Source organism: Opisthocomus hoazin, chromosome 14, assembly GCF_030867145.1.
Source record: "Opisthocomus hoazin isolate bOpiHoa1 chromosome 14, bOpiHoa1.hap1, whole genome shotgun sequence".
In the NCBI taxonomy this organism is placed as follows: domain Eukaryota; kingdom Metazoa; phylum Chordata; class Aves; order Opisthocomiformes; family Opisthocomidae; genus Opisthocomus; species Opisthocomus hoazin.
This window is the reverse complement of record NC_134427.1, coordinates 2,354,437-2,371,099: the sequence shown is the minus strand read 5'-3', so window position 1 is coordinate 2,371,099 and position 16,663 is coordinate 2,354,437. Positions and strand designations below refer to the sequence as shown.

General features: G+C 47.6%; 1 protein-coding gene across 3 annotated transcripts; it reads left to right on the top strand.

Moving 5' to 3' along the window:
- Positions 1–4,069: 4,069 nt before the first annotated feature.
- On the top strand, positions 4,070–14,395 carry HMGN5 (high mobility group nucleosome binding domain 5). Of its 3 annotated transcripts, none has more exons than XM_075435753.1 (7): positions 4,070–4,151; positions 4,977–5,031; positions 6,159–6,188; positions 7,182–7,211; positions 8,125–8,175; positions 12,252–12,395; positions 13,705–14,395. In XM_075435753.1, exons 2-7 carry the CDS (start codon positions 5,017–5,019, stop codon positions 13,750–13,752), a joined length of 318 nt encoding a protein of 105 aa, XP_075291868.1. In that variant the 5' UTR covers positions 4,070–4,151; positions 4,977–5,016; the 3' UTR covers positions 13,753–14,395. The 3 variants fall into 3 exon arrangements, with proteins under 3 accessions (XP_075291868.1, XP_075291869.1, XP_075291867.1); XM_075435754.1 differs by lacking the exon at positions 4,070–4,151 and adding an exon at positions 4,296–4,368; XM_075435752.1 differs by lacking the exon at positions 4,070–4,151 and adding an exon at positions 4,768–4,786.
- Positions 14,396–16,663: the final 2,268 nt, after the last annotated feature.

Here is a 16,663-nt window from a genome sequence, read left to right as displayed (position 1 = left end):
AGATCGATAATCCACTCATCCCCAAAGCTGTAAAAAACAAGGCCAGCGGACACTTTAAAAGCCAGGTACATAACATGAGAACAGGTTTGGTGATATTTTGCCACAAAACAATGTATGCATTAATATTACTTGTCACACGTGCCATGACTATGAGCGCATACAGAATCCTAATTTCCCTTGCCTCCGAATTCGTGGTCATGGGGCTGTTGCAGTTATGCAAACCAGGCTGGGAGCTGAGTGTGTGCAGAGCCCATGTCGTGCTTGCTTCTGGTTTAACAGAGGTGGTCACGGCAGGCGTCAGCAGGGTAGTCAGGGCAGCTTCACCACGCCACCGCCACACTGTCAGCACCTGCGGCTGCATCTCTTCCACCCCTCTGATTCCAGAGGCAGCGGTGGTGAGGAACGGCATCATCCCTGGGCCTTCAGTAAGACCGAGCCTTTATGCATTAGAGACAGACGAATCAGGGAATAAAATGCCTCGGGTCTGAACAGCACGACCAGGAGAGCTGCAAGACTACTGTGATCCCGTGATCTAAAGGAATCTCCTAATGTTCAAAACCAACATGAATTTTAGCACAGAGGAATGAGAAAACAACATATTATCTAACAGCCCGTTTGGGGAAGGCTCGAAGTCAGTCACCCAGGAGTGACTTTGATGTATTTTGCCTTTATTCAGGAATATCTTAATCTGCTTCAGTTCAAGAAGGTGATCTAGGAAAACATTCATCAAGTCCTGCAGGTCTTCGCTGACATCAGGAGCAGGCTCTCCTCCTCTGCAGGCTGCTCCTGCCTTGGGCAATGGCAGGAAAATCTACATGAGATATTGGGAACCGGCAGACATCTGCAGAACCATCTGATGTTGAAGATGTGGTTACCAGCACCTTGGAGGATGCTGGAGAGGTGTAGATCCCCGAGATGCCTGGTTAATGGACACAGAGCAGCCAGGAGTAAAGACCACCGGGGTATCAAAATCGAGTTGACTGAGTCTTGCCCTATTTTGCAAAGATTAGGGGGCAAAAACTGAACCCAGTTGCCATAGTTTCAGTCTGAAAGTCTTTTCAAGCACTTGGGTTGTCTCTAAGTTCCCAATTTTCTAAATATTACTCAACACTTGAGCATTGCTCTGTAAGTTTAGCGTGGGCCATTCAGAGTGCTGGCTGTGTTGGTCAGTTTTGTTTTGACACAGATGTTACTGTTTGTAGGCTGGATGTTTTTACCTCCAGAGTCAATAACCTAGTTACAGAAGCAGAATTAAAATTTTAGCATGAAGTTTTCTCATGGAAACAGTAGCACAAAAAAGATTAATTTCTGGTTTGTTGCTTTGATTTACCCTTGACATTGTCCCGTGATATCATATCATAAATTCAGATTTAGGTCTTTTTGTACTGAATAAAAAGTGCCAGTTTTGGCAAAAACGCCATAGAAGACCATGTGGTTCAAGCCAAATAAACTTACTCTCCTGGGCTGAACTTACCAAAAAGGTTTAACCGGTTAGCTTTGTACCGGCAGTCTGTGTTCCAGATCAGTTCATGCCACTCTAACACATCCTCAGATCCTTTTTGTCTTTTCACGCCCGATGCAAAGCTACCGTACAGCCACGGAGCTCCCGTGACCTCCATACCGTGTGCGGTGACCAACGTCATAGTGAGCCTGCTCCCTGTCCGGGTCGGATTCGTGCTACTGCGTGGAGCCATGGTCTCCTCTGCTTGAACACTGAGAGGGAACAGCAAGGACGGACGGTCTTCATCGCATGGCCAGTGCTTCTTTTACCAGCCGCTTGGCTTGGTCACAGGTAAACATACAGTTGCTTCTGCCATTTAGAAGAAAATTCAACCAGCCATGGCCACCTCCCCACTGAGCTGACAGGTGACTTCCTGTTCTTTCCAGTTCTTATTGCATAAAGGAATATTTAATTGCTCCTTCCACTTGGCCTGAAGGAAGGGCGTTTAGAATATCCATAGGCTACAACCAGGTCTGTCATTTTCTATAGGTCTGCAGAGTAACAGCCATTCACACTTCCAGTGTAACAGCATTGTATCTATTTATAGTTTATCATATCTATCCAGAGGCAAGTGATTTTCTAACTAATGACTATTAAGGTCGGTCTGTGGTTTAATGAGCATTTTTAGAAGAGTCAAAATGTTTCAAAAAAATATAAAGGTGAAAAAGAAGGCATAGCGAATATAATGCAAAAATTAGTAGTGAATTTTAAATCTGTGCTTAATTTCCAGTGCAGATTTTGATCCAAGCTTTCAACCAAATTGCCCATCGTGCAAGTTGTTCAGGAGAAAATGTTCACAGAGTCTTCAACAAATTCCCATTCCTTTTCCACAAATGTACAAAGACTTCTCATAGAATACAGAAAGAGTGAAACAATAGCTGCAGGGAGACAGGCGAAACCTTTCAACGCAACTGACAAAAGCAACTGAAGCACAAACCTCGGTGGTAAGGGAGAACTTCTGTTATCGGACACAGACTCTTGAAAAAAGACCAAGAGCTCTTGAAATGTGTTTCAGACAATTTTCAGTTCAGAAGATGGAGAAAACTATCGGAAACGCTATTTATAATCTTGGTTAATACAAGAGAGCTTGAAGGTGGCATGATTTACAGGTCATGAGAGAGAAAGAAACCCATGGACATAGGAACACGTTCTATTTATACACATTGCAAGTAAGAGCAAAACAAAAGAAAATCTTATTACTGACAGAAAAGGAGAACAAATAAAGCAAGGCATATACACATAAAAAAAAGCTGTGCCTTCTTTGCTTCAGCCTTCAGATAAAAGGAATTGCCACCACTTACTAAACACAACCTTTTAAAGAAGATGGCAGCAACAGGTAGCAGCAGGGAGGAACAGACTAAGTTGCATTTCGGTTATGTGGTTATGACGAGGTCGGCAGTGCCTGGGAAATGCACTTCCCAGTATTTAGGACGCCAGTCTTGAATAATTGGTGTGTATCTACAAAAAAAATCATGGCGTGTGATGGTTCTACATTGACTGGAGGAAGGGGGAGAAAGTTGGACCCGTGGATGGAAACCTGCTCAGCGTAACTCAAAATCCAGGAAGATAACAAACTATCGACATGCGATCACTTTGAGGCAACGTAAAAAGGGACAAATCAAAAAGTCGCCATGAATTTGTCAAGAATAGGGGGAACAGCTGTTCAGAGAGCAGCACTGAAAGGGATCCGGGGATTACAGGGGATCAGAAGAAGAATCTGAACCAACACGGTGATGCTGTTGCTAAGTTGGCAAATGCCATGCCGAGATAGGTTCCCTAAGTAACCTCATGATTGGAGATAGGTGCAAGGAGGAATGCAAGAAGGAAAGCAAGGAGTCTGGAGCAGCCCAAGAATGAATGACAAAAGGTTTAGACGGCCTATGAGATCATGAGACCTATGAGAATTTAGTCTAGAAACGTGACCTTTAAGGGAGAATATGATAATATTACATGAAATGATACGGTATCTAAAATCTCAGTGTAAACTGATGCTTATTAATTGCTCTATCTGCTAGGTGCTGGGCAAAGAAACTCAAATTCACAAAGTACAGTTTAGATGCCGGGCAAAAACTTTGTGGTTTGAAGGACAGTCGAGTGCTGAAACGGGCCACCTAGGAAGACCGCAGAATCGCCCTTATTGAAATCGTGCCGTGAAAAGCCTCACTAGTCAGCAGGGTATTAAGCAGGTATTCCTTATTATGGCGAATAAAAGTGAATCAGTAGGTTTTCAGGAAGAGATTAGACTGGCTGTCGGCAAGAACAGTCCCACATGAGAGCAGAGGTGACTGCTGCATGTCTTAGTTGCAAAGCGCTTTGGTCCTAAAGGCAGCATTAATGCACACCTTGTGCCTTCCCCAAAGAAACACACCAAACAGATGGCGGAAACCCTGACAGCAACTGCAGTTGGTTAGGATGGAAATTTTCCTTAAACCACGCAGAAGCCTTTACGGCCTACCTCACAGGCCCAGCTCCAGGAGAGAGCTCAACAGGCTGTAGCTACGATCTAACAAGACCGAACGGCAACTAAGGAGCCAAACCAGCTCCCGACCCCTCCTGCCCGGCCGCCGCCCGGCCCCGCAGGCCGTGACGCCCGCTGCTCACCCCGCGGGGCCGGGCAGGACAAAGGCCACAGCCGCCCCCGCCGCCTGAGGTAACGGGGGGGGGGGGCGGATTGAGGGCCCTTTCCAACAGGTACCGCCAAGGCGGGAGGAGACGGCGGCAGCCCCGATCCCCCCGCCTCGGGCCCCGGCCTCTGCCGCCCACCGCCCCCGGCTGCCACCCCCGCGGCATGGCGGCTTCCCCCCCCCCCCCGCCGGGAGGCCCGGAGCCGCCGCCGAGGCGGCCATGTTGTCGTCCTGCGGCCTGTGGTAACTTTCGGGGAAGTTTCTTTCCCGGCCTCTGGGGGGAAGGAGGGGAAGGGGGGGGGGGGGGGGGGGCTGGCGAGGAAACCCGCGGCCGCCGGAGCAGGACGCGGCGTGGGCGGAGGGGCCGGGGGAGGCGACGGGCTGGGGGGCCGCCCGCGCTCCGCTCCCCGCCCGCGGGCCGCGCCGGGGCGGACGGCGGCGCCGTATTCACCGCGCGATTTAGGCCGGCTCGGCTGCGCAGACAGCGTAGAGCCGCCGTCCCTCCGTCTGCGAGCGTCCCCGGCGCCGCGGCCGCCGCCCCGCCTCCCCCGCGCGCGGCCCCGCCTCCCGGGGCCGCTGCCCGCGCTGCCATTGGCCGCCGCGGCCGTCACTCGGCGGCTGGGCCCATCTCGCGCTCCCCATTCATGCAGTTTGGTTGCGTGTTGGTGTATTTTACTGTTTGCAATAAAGAGGGGGGGATTTTTTTTTGTTCAGTTTCTGCTGCAATTAACTCTTGGTCCCTTATACATCTTTCTTTTTTTTTTCTTTTTTTTTTTTTGCAATTTCGCAGAACGGTCGAAACAGTTGTTTTTTTTTGGCGGTTGCATTTATTTTCTTTTTTTTTTTTATAGACACCTATACGTTTTGCAATCAACTACTAAGGTAGCAACTATGCCCAAAAGAAAGGTAAGTACGAAAAAAAACCAACAAACCAGAAAAAAAAAAGAATAAAAAATAGGGGAGACAGGCGGGGGAGAGGGAGAGGAGCGTTGGCAAAAAAATTACCTGTAAAATGTTTTTGGGTGTTTTTTTTTTTTTGCGCGCGCGTGTATGGATGCGGAGTTTTTTCTTTTTTTTTTTTTTTTTTTGCATTTTTAATTTTTTTATCTGTTGTTCCTAAAGCGGAGCTGGGAGCGGAGGGGGTTTAGGGGCTGCCGGGCTGGGCGCAGGGGGAAGACCCCCCCCCTTCCCCTTCACAGCCCCCCAGCGCCGGGAGTTCCCGATCCGGGCTGCTCGGCGGGGAAGGAGAAGGCGGCTCGGAGCGGCCGTGTCTCCATGCTGGATTCCCAACAGCCATGGTGCCGCTTTGCCGCTGCCCCTCTGGAGAAGGCGGGCGGGCACCCGGGGCTCTGCCGCTCACCCCCCCCCCCCCCTCAAAAAACCACCAACCTCCCCCCCCACCCCACGCTCCCAACCCTCCCGGCCACCTCCGGGGGCATTTTAGGGTGGATCGAGCCATTCCCCGAGAGGATTTGAGCCTAAACGGTGCCTCTTTTCTCCTACGTTTGCCTTTGTTCTCTCTCTCTTTTTTTTTTTTTTTTTTTTCGCCTTTCCCTTTCCCTCCTCCTCTCCCACTTCTTGTCATACCAGATGGTTGTGCAATGGTGATTCGGTGCCATTAGGCGGCGCAGAATTTGAAAAGCGGCCTTTGGAAGGAAAAGCTGGGGGGGGGGGGAGGGAAAAAAAAAAAAAAGAAATTTGTACCAGCGGAATTACGAACTTTGGGTCGAGGGTACCACAGCGGGTGTCGTGCTCCCCCCCCCATCCCGCCTCACCGCGGTTGAGGCCCTCGCTCGCCGCCATTATCCTTGCGAGGGGCCGGCGACGACCTTGTTGTGTGTGAGGTAATTTGGCGGGAACTTTTTAAACGCGAGGACGCCTCGGCGCGGTGACGTGCGGGGGGGGGGGCGCCCCGAGGCGTTGTGGGAGTTGTAGTCCTGAGGGAGGAGGGGGGCGCTGCGGCCTCCCATCGCGCTCCCGTCCCGCTCCTGCCTTTCCCGCCTTCTCACCTCGGTCTCTCGCTTCCCTTGCAGGCTCCAGTGGAAGGCGAGGTGAAGGAGGAGGTAAGGGCTGCTTCCCCGGCACCGGTTCCTCTATAAAATATCGCTGAGGTTCCCACATAAATGACAAGGCGTGGGGTCTGCGGCCAGGGTTCCCTGCCCCTTTACTCTACTCTCGTGAGACCCCACCTGGAGTCCTGTGTCCAACTCTGGAGCCCCCAGCGTAAGAAGGATGTGGATGTGTTGGAGCGGGGCCAGAGCAGGGCCACGAAGATGATCCGAGGGCTGGAGCACCTCTGCTACGAGGACAGGCTGAGGGAGCTGGGGCTGTTCAGCCTGGAGAAGAGAAGGCTGCGGGGTGACCTTAGAGCAGCTGCCAGTGCCTGAAGGGGCCGACAGGAAGGATGGAGAGGGGCTTTCACAAGGGTGTGTAGGGATAGGACAAGGGGGAACGGCTCTAAACTAAAAGAGGGCAGATTTAGATGAGATATTAGGAAGAAATTCTTCCCCATGAGGGTGGTGAAACACTGGCCCAGGCTGCCCAGAGAAGCTGTGGCTGCCCCCTCCCTGGCAGTGCTCAAGGCCAGGTTGGATGGAGCTCTGAGCACCCTGGGCTGGTGGAAGATGTCCCTGCTCATGGCAGGGGGGTTGGAACCAGACGATCTTTAAGGTCCCTTCCAACCCAAACCAGTCTGTGATTCTAGGGTTCGTGGTGCCCATCTTTGGGCCGTCGCCTGAGGTGGGTGCTGGGTGTCGCGACTGTGCCCCACTTACAGACAGCACCTCGGCGACAGAGCCTCTGTGGTGTGGCTCCTGGAAGTAAAGAAACTTGCTAGCTTGCTGCCGCAGTAGCGGGGTAAAACGTGGCGGTGTAGAGCAAGGACTGTTAAACAAAGCTGCGCTTTCGGGAAGCTGTCGCTGTAATGCCTGTAATTTCATAAATTCCTAGAGTTCGCACGGGGCTTCGTGGCGTGGGGTGTGTGTTGTGTTGCTCTGGGTATCAGTTCTGAGAAAACACACTCTGTGAACTTTAGTGACACGTCTTTCTTTGCGCAGCCAAAGAGAAGGTCGGCAAGACTATCCGCTGTAAGTATCTTTACTTTTCTAATATGGCATTGTTGGATACTAAGTTCTAGAGAAACTATTATTTTTCCCCACCAGCATTGTGAAAGGCACGATTAGAGTGTCGCGATATTTAAAATTCCTATTCTGTGTTTCCAGTCCTTGAGTATCGCCACAGGACAGGCTTGCTTTCAGACGCTTCAGGTGCGATACGACGTCTGTGTTAGTTAGCATCCCATCTGGACACAGGAGTATCCAGAGTCAGGGAGTATTGATTTCAAGATGCATTTGTTCTCTGTAGGTCTTCCCCGTACAAATACCTGCTCGTAGCTCCTTAAATTAACTGCGCTCTCCTTATACTTGTAATTTGCCCATTGATTTTGCGGGCCCAACTATTGGGTAAACTAAGACCTAGAGGGTGTAAATCTCGGTCACGCAGTCAGGTTCGGCCCAAAGTCACAGCCTTAACCAGGCTCTTGGCATCCTTTTCTGCAGGTGCTGAGGGCACTTAGCCCTTTTTTAAGCCATCTCGGACATGCCAAGTGGATAATGGTTGCTGTTTAAAAAGGAAAGTACTTAATTTTAGTGAAAGCTAAGATGTGTGCTCATACATAGAGTTATGTCCAAATGTACCTTTGATTTTTGATGACCCCTTGCCTTCACAGCAGACAGGAACACCCAGCCATAGTAATGATCCGCTTGCTACTGCTGTTGGCCTCTGTACCATGACCACTGTAACATAACATACATGAGGAAACGTGGGTTTGGATAACGAAGGGTACTGATGTGTCTCTGCCATTTACTCCTGTGTACTGCAGAGTGAAGCAGACAGCTCAAAACTTATTTTTTGTTTGAATAGTTTTCAAGAGCTACCAACATATTGCTGAAACAGGTGTAGCATTCATCTGACTCTGATTCTTACGTGTGTTTTGTACAGAAACCTGCTCCGCCTAAACCGGAGCCAAAGCCCAAAAAGGCAGCACCTAAGGTAAGTGAGATCTCTTGGGCTGAAGCTGTGCTTTTCTTTCTCAAGGTGTTTGGGGGGGGGGGGCATGCGAAATCCACAACTGACCCATTTTGTTTTTTCATAATTTTCTTTAACGATTTTATTAAATATATATTATTGAAGGTATTAAGTTATATTATAAAATCATTAATGATGTGAGTTAAAAGCACGTGAAAGATGTAAAGATAATTTTATCTGATTCCTAGGGAAGGAGTGTGGTGACCTGAACAGATCTTACATCAGTTGTGGTGAGGCTTTACTGCTTGCCTTGCAAGGCCATGCTAAAGTTTCCTACAATGCCTGGTTGGGAAAACGATGCTTTGAATAGAGATCAGAGGCTCAATTAGAGAAGGCATTGAAAATCATGGTTTTAATTACAGTTTCTTACTATGTTTTCATGCAGAGGCACTCTTTGCAGTTGGTTATCAGTTGATCGAATTTTAATCGCTGGAGATGAAGTTCTACATGCCTGCTTCTCTAAGCTGGATATTTTTGGAAATGTCAAAAATATCGGCATATCTGACAGTATAGTTAAAAAAAGAAACTATTTAAGGCTCCCTTTTGCTTTGGAGCAACAGTTTGAAATTTAAAAGGGGACAGTGCTGCAATCCACGAGGTATTTTGTTGTACCCCCCTCCTATCACAGACTTCCCCAGTGGTCACAGTTGGCAGTGCTTTTTTCAGATCTATCAGGAAATATTCACATTGTATTAGGAGTTTGCAGCTGGGGAAAAAAACCAGCAACAACAAAACTTTAGTGTTCTTTTTAACCTGTTCCCATCATACATTTTCCATTGCGGTTTTGGACGGTCGTATGGGCAAAGCATGGGTGTGAGAGATGCGTTGGTTACAGAAGGGGATGACGGGCTGGCAACCAGGGACCCTTTTCTGGACAGTTACAAGGCCTTGCCATTGCGTATGGCACAGCAGACTCCCAGATGACGAAAACTGTTCTGCCTCCCGGTCCTGCTATGTGAAGCAGCAGAAATGTCACAAGAAATGGCCAAGAAGGAGAACCCCACTTCTTGTTTCGGGGACCCCACATCTCTGCTCTGTAATTGCGATGGTGTGCCGAGCAAATCTTACACATCTGTGTCTTGATCGTGCAGCCGGGTTTCTAGATCCCATTCCGGAGTGGCGAGGGAACCTAGGCACCCTGCTGCCCTGCATTCCTGTGGTGCCAGCGGCTGGCACGCTCTGGATCGCATCTCCCCCTGAGCCGCTGGTCCCCGGGAAGAGCAGAGCCCGCCGCTGGTGGTTGCTTTTCCAGCCCGAGAGGCAGAGAGCTGCCTTGGGGATCTGCAAGTCCAGGGTTCAGCCTCTGCTGGTGACCCATGCAGAGGTCAGTGCGGCTGTATACGATGCACGTTGTTGGTATTTTCTTTTGTGTCTTTTTCAAGTTCGCCTTTTTTATTTTTATGGAAACATCTTACACACAAAAGCTACGTTAACTGAAGTTGAAAAGTTTCAGAACTAAGCGTGAAGAAGTTAAGGACTGTGAGTGATTGGCAAAACATGGTTTGGTCCCTTTCTGCGCAAGCTGTGCGGTGCGGTCTCCCTCCAGGGTCACTTTGTTCTGCTGGGAGTGGTGCCTGGATGGTTGCTGCACACCCTGGCTGGCCCCAGTTGGACTGGGAAGGGGTTGCTCCTCTTGCTTCAGAGGTGCTGGTTTGGAGCCAGGACATTTGAGCTGCGTTTTTATCTCCCTTGAGCGCCTAATTACCGGATCAATATCTGTGTGAAGGGGAATGTAGTAAGAATTGTGCAGGCATCTTTAGTTCTCGTTGAGCCCAAATGCTTAACTTTGCAGCCTTCGGGTTCTTTGAATGTTTTTTGTGTCTCAGAACAGGTTACATTGAATGTTGTTGACGTTTGTGTCTCAGAACACCTTTTAAACTTAATCCGTATAGAAAACATAGAGCTGGGGAAAAAAGTGAAACACTTTATAAAATGCGTGACCTTATTGCTGAATTGATGTTGCCATCTGTATGGAAAAATTATTCAGGAAAATTGATACAATGGTATTAGCTCAGAACTAGAAACTTGGAGATGGAAAAATAGGAGTATCTCCTTGGCTATTTTTTTTCCTGGACTCGCTGGCTTGTGGAAGGGGGCGTGATCCCTTACAGAACAGTCGTTAGCTTGTCCCCAGAAGCCAGGGATCTTGCAGAGTGGAGCAGAGACCCCAGGATCCTCACTCACAGCCGCGTGCTGAGGGACACCTTCTCTCCGGTCAGAGTCCAGCCTCGGAAGTCAGTTTCTGTGGATGCTCCTCAAGTGCTTTCTTAAGAGAGGCTTTACCGGCAAAGGGTGGGCTACAGAGAATTACAGTTTTAGCTCCGTTACTACTTTATTGTCTTTTTTTCATGGGGTGGGGAAAAAGATACCCTTCTTCACACAACCCCGAGTCTTTAAAAATCCTTTATGGCTTACATTGGGAGAGCAAGTGACCAACATGCCTCTGCTCGTGAGTCTGGAGCATACTGGTACTGCTGGAGGAACCCTTTGCAGTGGACTACTTATGTGTGCTTCAGAGGTCTGATGAGGTCTGTTGAAGTGACAGAGAGCAAACCGGTGCCATAGCAGTACCACAATTCTAAATCTTACTGCCAAACAGCGCCAGAATACTTGCGTGCTGATATTACTGTGATATTTGTCTTTCTTCTGCCTCTCTTGAAAGTTGGGGGACTATTCAGCCAATGAAGGGGAAAAAGAGTGAGCGGAGACGTTCTCTTCTCTTTCTTCCTCTGGTGATGCTCTTCCTGCTCTCAGAGAGAGCCACCACATATCTCTGATAGGTGAGTCCCCGGAGAGGCTTCTTGAGAGTGGGCACAGCCCAGGAGAAGGGGACTCCTAACACCCTAACGTAGCAGAGTTTCTCAGGTGGGCTGAAATCCCTCAGCAAGGTCACGCCGGGGACTGGGAGGTTAGAGAGGGAAGACACCCTTGCCCATTTGAGTGCTACTAACCCCCTGTCTGAGATTTCCTGTGTTGTTAGAAGATTTGGTGTTAATTCTGGTGAATTTTCCAATCATCAGTATACTGAAGAATCAGGTGACTTTGCCTCTTAAGCTCCGTATCTGAGTTTACCCTTAGCAAGCAGCTCATTTTTAATGTGGATTAATTTTGTACACCAATAAGTGAGGTGTTGAAATAAGAAAGTATACATTTTGTAACTTCTGGTTGCTGAGACAGCTCCATCTTCTGAGTAGAGACAGAGAGAGAGAGATTTTCGGTAATTATCTGTTTATCTTGACTTACCTGTTGAGTAGTAATTTTGCAGATATTTATGGCTCCTTTGTGGAACTAGGTTAATCAAGTGAGGAACTCGGCTAGTTTGCTTGGTGCAGTTACTTATTGGCAGCAAGAGGCAGGTCCTCAGAAGCGAAACTAATGAGAGTCGTGCTTGTGTTGGGGTCGGGATGTGACCTTGCCCTATAGCAAACCATTACTGCACAAGCTGTAGCATCAAGTTTTGTTTTGATTTAGCCTGATCCACATATAAGAAACACGCTTGAATAATAAATGCAAACTTCTCGTCATTATTGAAGTGCTGAAGTTGAGCCCCCAACTTGTCTATCACTCCAATGGTTTATTATAGAAAGGAATATTTCTGGCAGGGAAGGGGGAAAGTCCTTTGACTACAGCTTTGTTACAGTTTTCTAAATGGGCATTAATAGCACATCTGAAGTGTTCTGGTATTGCCACTAGTTGTACATGTTCTTTTTGTTCTGTGGTATGCCTTTCAGCAGCACAGCAGAAATACAGGCCAGTTCAACTCCCAACATTTTTTAGCTAATTTAATTGAATGCCTATTTAAAATTGGAATTCTTTTAACCCCAGCCATGGCTGCTTTTGTATTACGTGCTTCCCAGTAGCACATTCAGGACAGAACAGGAGAGCACTTCTCCGTAGAAACTTTCGTCTTGGCTCTGTCACTAGGAAGTTCAGCGTGTAGAAGCAGGTTGTGTCGACACTTCTAGAGCTGAGAACGTGCTCGTGCAGATGTGCAAGGTGCAAATCGGCGTTTACCGTATCGTGGTCTGTTTTCTTAACAGAAAGAAAAGGCAGCAAATGATAAAAAGGAGGACAAAAAGGCAGCAACAAAAGGGAAGAAAGGAGCCAAAGGCAAAGACGAAACTAAACAAGAGGATGCTAAAGAAGAAAACCACTCTGAAAACGGAGATACCAAAACTAATGAGGTACTTTAGCTACAGTAAACGTGAGAATAAACACAGATGTATGGGTAATACATCTGCAGGAGCTAACGATCGGGCCTCCTTGTCAGAAGGCGGTGGGTGTCACTGCCGTCCTGTAAAGACAGACCAGCTGCAGTCTCTGCACAGGGCAGCTCCCGGGGAGAGCCTGAAAGGATAGCGCTCTCCTGCAAACTCATTCCTGCTATGCGGTAGAGCCCTTCCACAGGTGGCCTGTGCTGTCGTAGTGTCCCCCTCAGGGCTGGCACAAGAGCGATGCAGAATGTTGGGGGAACAAATAGAGCTCAGTAAGATTGCTGTCCAACCCTGAGCTGACTTTGCCTATCCTCTCTGGACCGCTGGATCGCCTCTTCTGCTCAGCACAGGTTGGTGCTGTGCCAGAAATCTGGTTTTAAGTTTTACACAATTCTTTAAAGCAATTCTTCGCCTCAGAACGATTCAACAAGAGATCTGCAAAATAAACTTGGTCTTGTCTCTTGATCTGCAAGCCTCTTTCTTACAGGTTCTTACTGTATCAGCTACTTACCTAAGAGCTGCCGTTTGCTAGGAGTAGCCACAAGCTTCCGTCAGCTCCTGACGGCCTTTTCCTGGCAGATTTCTTGCTGACAGTAGAAGCGCAACCTTTGCTGCGGGCTGCCTGTGCCCCTGTAGGCACAGACTAGCCTGTTGGGTTCTCTGTGGCTTTTGGTTTACCGTCATCTCTCTTCATGTGTCGAGTATCATTGTCCAGTTAACGGGTCGTTTATTCTTCCATTTTGAAAACTAATTCGGGAGCTTCTTTGCTAAAAAATTAATATGGGGCTGATGTACTTCAAAGGGTCTTTGGCAAGAGCTTTGCAATTTTGATATGTTGACTTAAAAAGTAATAGCAGACATTTTTATAGAAAACAGGTGAGAACCAATTTCCCCGAAGCTTGGACAGCAGACAAATATTGCAGTTTTATGTGTAATTCTTACTCTTCCCTCTGACTTAGAGAGATGAGGACTTGAACTTTCCCGAGCATGCGGTTGATCCTAATCTGAAATACGTTCTAAAGGCCTGCCTCTTTGGAGGCCCTTCACATTCCAGAATTAACTCGATAATTAATTAATACTCACCCATGTTTTAATTTTTAGAATGATCAGCTGACATGTTGTTGTTTTGATACTTTCTGTAGTAGCTGTGCGTTCTTGTCTATCTGCACAAAATGTTGTCCATGTGTGTGCTAGCAAACTAGTCTCTCTGATGCTTGTTTGAATGGAATCCGATTAGCGTTACAAATAATATTTTTATTCTTCCCAAACACTTTTATAGGCACCAGCTGCTGAAGCATCTGATGATAAGGAAGCCAAGTCCGAGTAATGTTAACCCTGCCCTATATCTCCATCATTTGGTATCCGTACCTCCATGCTGTATTGTTAACAGAGAGGAATATTTTTATCAACTATTTTATAAATGCAGGTTTTTTTAGCATGAATTTAATTATGGAACATCTTCATCTCGGTTACTTGGGAATTAAATCCCTAACAAACAAAACAAAACAAACAAAAAAAATCATTGTTTTTAAATTTTGTGATTGTAATAGTTTGTATGGTACATGGAAAGAATAAGTGGTGGTAGCTTTTGACTTCTGTCAGTGTGTCCCTTTTTGTGTAAGTCATGCTTACAGACTTCAGATTTTAATTTTTCCCTTGTATGTGTTGTATGGTTTCTTAAAGTGGGGAGGTCTCAAAACAAATAACCGTGTTAAACATTCCAGTGGTTCTGTGGGTTGCTTTTATAAAGAAGGTGAGCTATTTTCATGAAAAAAAGAAGAGCTGGAAATCTGTTGTTTCCCAAATGTAATTTTATTTTGTCAGTTTTGAAAAAAAATAAATAAATAAAAGTGTAATCATGTTTTTAAATGAAATACAAACATTTCTTTTAAAAGGGCAGGTTGGTTGTATGTACCCACTGTTAGGAATTTTGCTGGATTTATCTTAATAAAAAAGACTCCTCAAAAGCTGATTGTGGTTTGTTGCTTGTGCTGCAGACGTACTGCTGGAAAGCTGCCGAATTCCACAAGAGTTGCAGTGGCGCAGGGCTTCAGGCTGAGAGAACCTGCAGAGCTGGGGAGCTCTGGGCCGTAGCACGACGGGGGCTTGAGCCCCTCTCTTCTTCAGCCATGTAAAAAACCAAAAAAAGAGACTTTACGGGCCAGCCTCTCGGCGGCCGAAGTGGGAGTAGATGGTTTCAGAGGAAGCGTGCTGGCAGCCAGGAACTCCGGCCAGCGCTTCCGGATGAAGGCTGGCCCGGTAGACTCTGGCACTTGCTCAGGTGAACGTGGGGGACTTGGTGTTGCCTTCAGCGTGATAGATGACGTCACGCGTTCTGAAGGGTATCGTCTGGCTTGCTTGCATGTGCCTGTTAATTGATCATGATTTAGGGGAGGGTGCTTTCCTCTTAGAAACACTGCAGAAGCTTGGAGACTCCCCCGTCGACACCGAACCCTTTGTAGTATCAGAGAGTTCTCTGTTGATGTAGGAACATTCGCAGTCCTGGTTAAACTCCATACTTCCATTACCGTTGTTTATTGTTTTCTTCTTTAAACACATATTACTTACGTGAACATTACTTACTTGGAATGTTTTCTTGGACGCAGTTCGCGTCTCCTAGCGTGATGACGTGTGCGTACAGAAATGCTTTCTGCTAATGCAAGCTTCTTGATTCTGGGGAATGACAGCTAGTCCAGACAGCGCTTATCTGGGGGCTTAGTATTGGTTTTACTCAGCCTCAGTTTTGTTGCTACAGCTATTCTATGCGACTTTATCAAGGATGCTTCAAATTTTCCTCTTAAAGCCTCTTTTTATATAAAGTCTCTTCATACTGGTGACCAAACACATTATATATTTAATACCAAGAAAAATGTCTGCAATGCAGAAACCTTATCTTCTGCATTAAACTGTTTCACAGCCCAGAAATGTGAAAATCCAAGAGCTTGCATATTTTATCCTGTATCCAGAACCTAACCCGGCCCCTCTAGGCGTAGCGTCTTGTATTAAATGCGTGTTTCAGGAGCCGTACCCAGGGCACTGGCTATTAGGTGATGTTTAATGCGGATTTAATTCTCAAGGTCTAAAGCACCGGGGGTTTTTCTTCCTGCTGCACCACCTTTTGCTCAGTAGAACTGCTCGATAAAAGCATCAGGGTTAATGAGCTAGATCCTCCTCCGCAGTAAGCGCGAGCGAGTGTTGAGGGGCCTTTCCCCTTGCAGTACACTCCCCCAGCCCAGCACGGCCTTGGTACGTTGCTTTTCGGGCGCGCTCCGTAGCCTGTCCTGCAGTGACAACTGACGGAGAGGAGTAGCCGGAATCCCTTGCCTGGTGGAAGTGTGGTGAGATGTGGGCAAAACCAGGGAGGTTCTGAAAGTCCCGGTTTGAAGACGATCCAACAATAGTTCAAATGTCACCCTGACACTTTTACATGTGCAAATTCCTGAATTTAGCCTGCTTTTGAATAAGAAAAGATGGCCAACAAGCACAGCAGCGTGCTTTGGACACATGGCACGACCTTTTTTACGGTCTGACCGAATGCTGCTTGAAGTCGATGAGAAATACCAACGGGCCCGCACTGCTTCAGGGAGAAACTGCGTATTGCAATGAAGTGTTTTACACCTGCGTATTCCCCCCGCCCCTGGTGGTTTCTCTAAAAGGGCTTAAAATGGCAAATCTGGTTCTGCAGCGAAGGTGAGCTCCTTCTCCAGAGCTTGGTACCGTTGAACCATTTCCCTTTGGCTTTAGGCTCCAGTCACTGAGCGGTTCGAGCATTTTTATTTAAAAATAGCAGAAGACACTATAAATATGGTTGATATTTTCTTCTTAGCAAAGGGCTCACCCGTACGGCAAGGTGTAGTCAGCCCGTCGTACGCTAGCTGAGGTCGCTCTGTATGTCAAGTCACGTTTCTCCGTTTCAATACGGAGGTTGTTGCACAGAAACGTACAATTGAGCGTTTGGTTTTGTTTATTCCTTCCTCTTCTAGTGCCAGGGCGAGAGTTGTTCTTCATTCTATAACTGTTGTTAGATTCCTGTTTTAAATAACTACAGAAAATTGCTTCAGAGCTTTTCAGACAAGCCGCCTCGCTCCGATTCGTAACTTTTCTGCGCAGTGGGGTACTGAGGGGGTTGCACAACCGAACGGCTTGCCTGCCTTCTGCCAGGTCCTCCTCGTCGGCTGGTCCTGATGTCTAGGCACCGCGTCAAAGGCTGGCTCCCTGGCAGCTGGCACGCCGCGCCG

Bases quoted from the DNA above. Each gene is read 5' to 3' on its own strand.
- HMGN5 (XM_075435752.1), top strand. The intron at 7,212-8,124 runs GTAAGTATCTTT...TGTTTTGTACAG, and splicing joins GGTCGGCAAGACTATCCGCT to AAACCTGCTCCGCCTAAACC. The intron at 12,396-13,704 runs GTACTTTAGCTA...ACACTTTTATAG, and splicing joins GAGATACCAAAACTAATGAG to GCACCAGCTGCTGAAGCATC.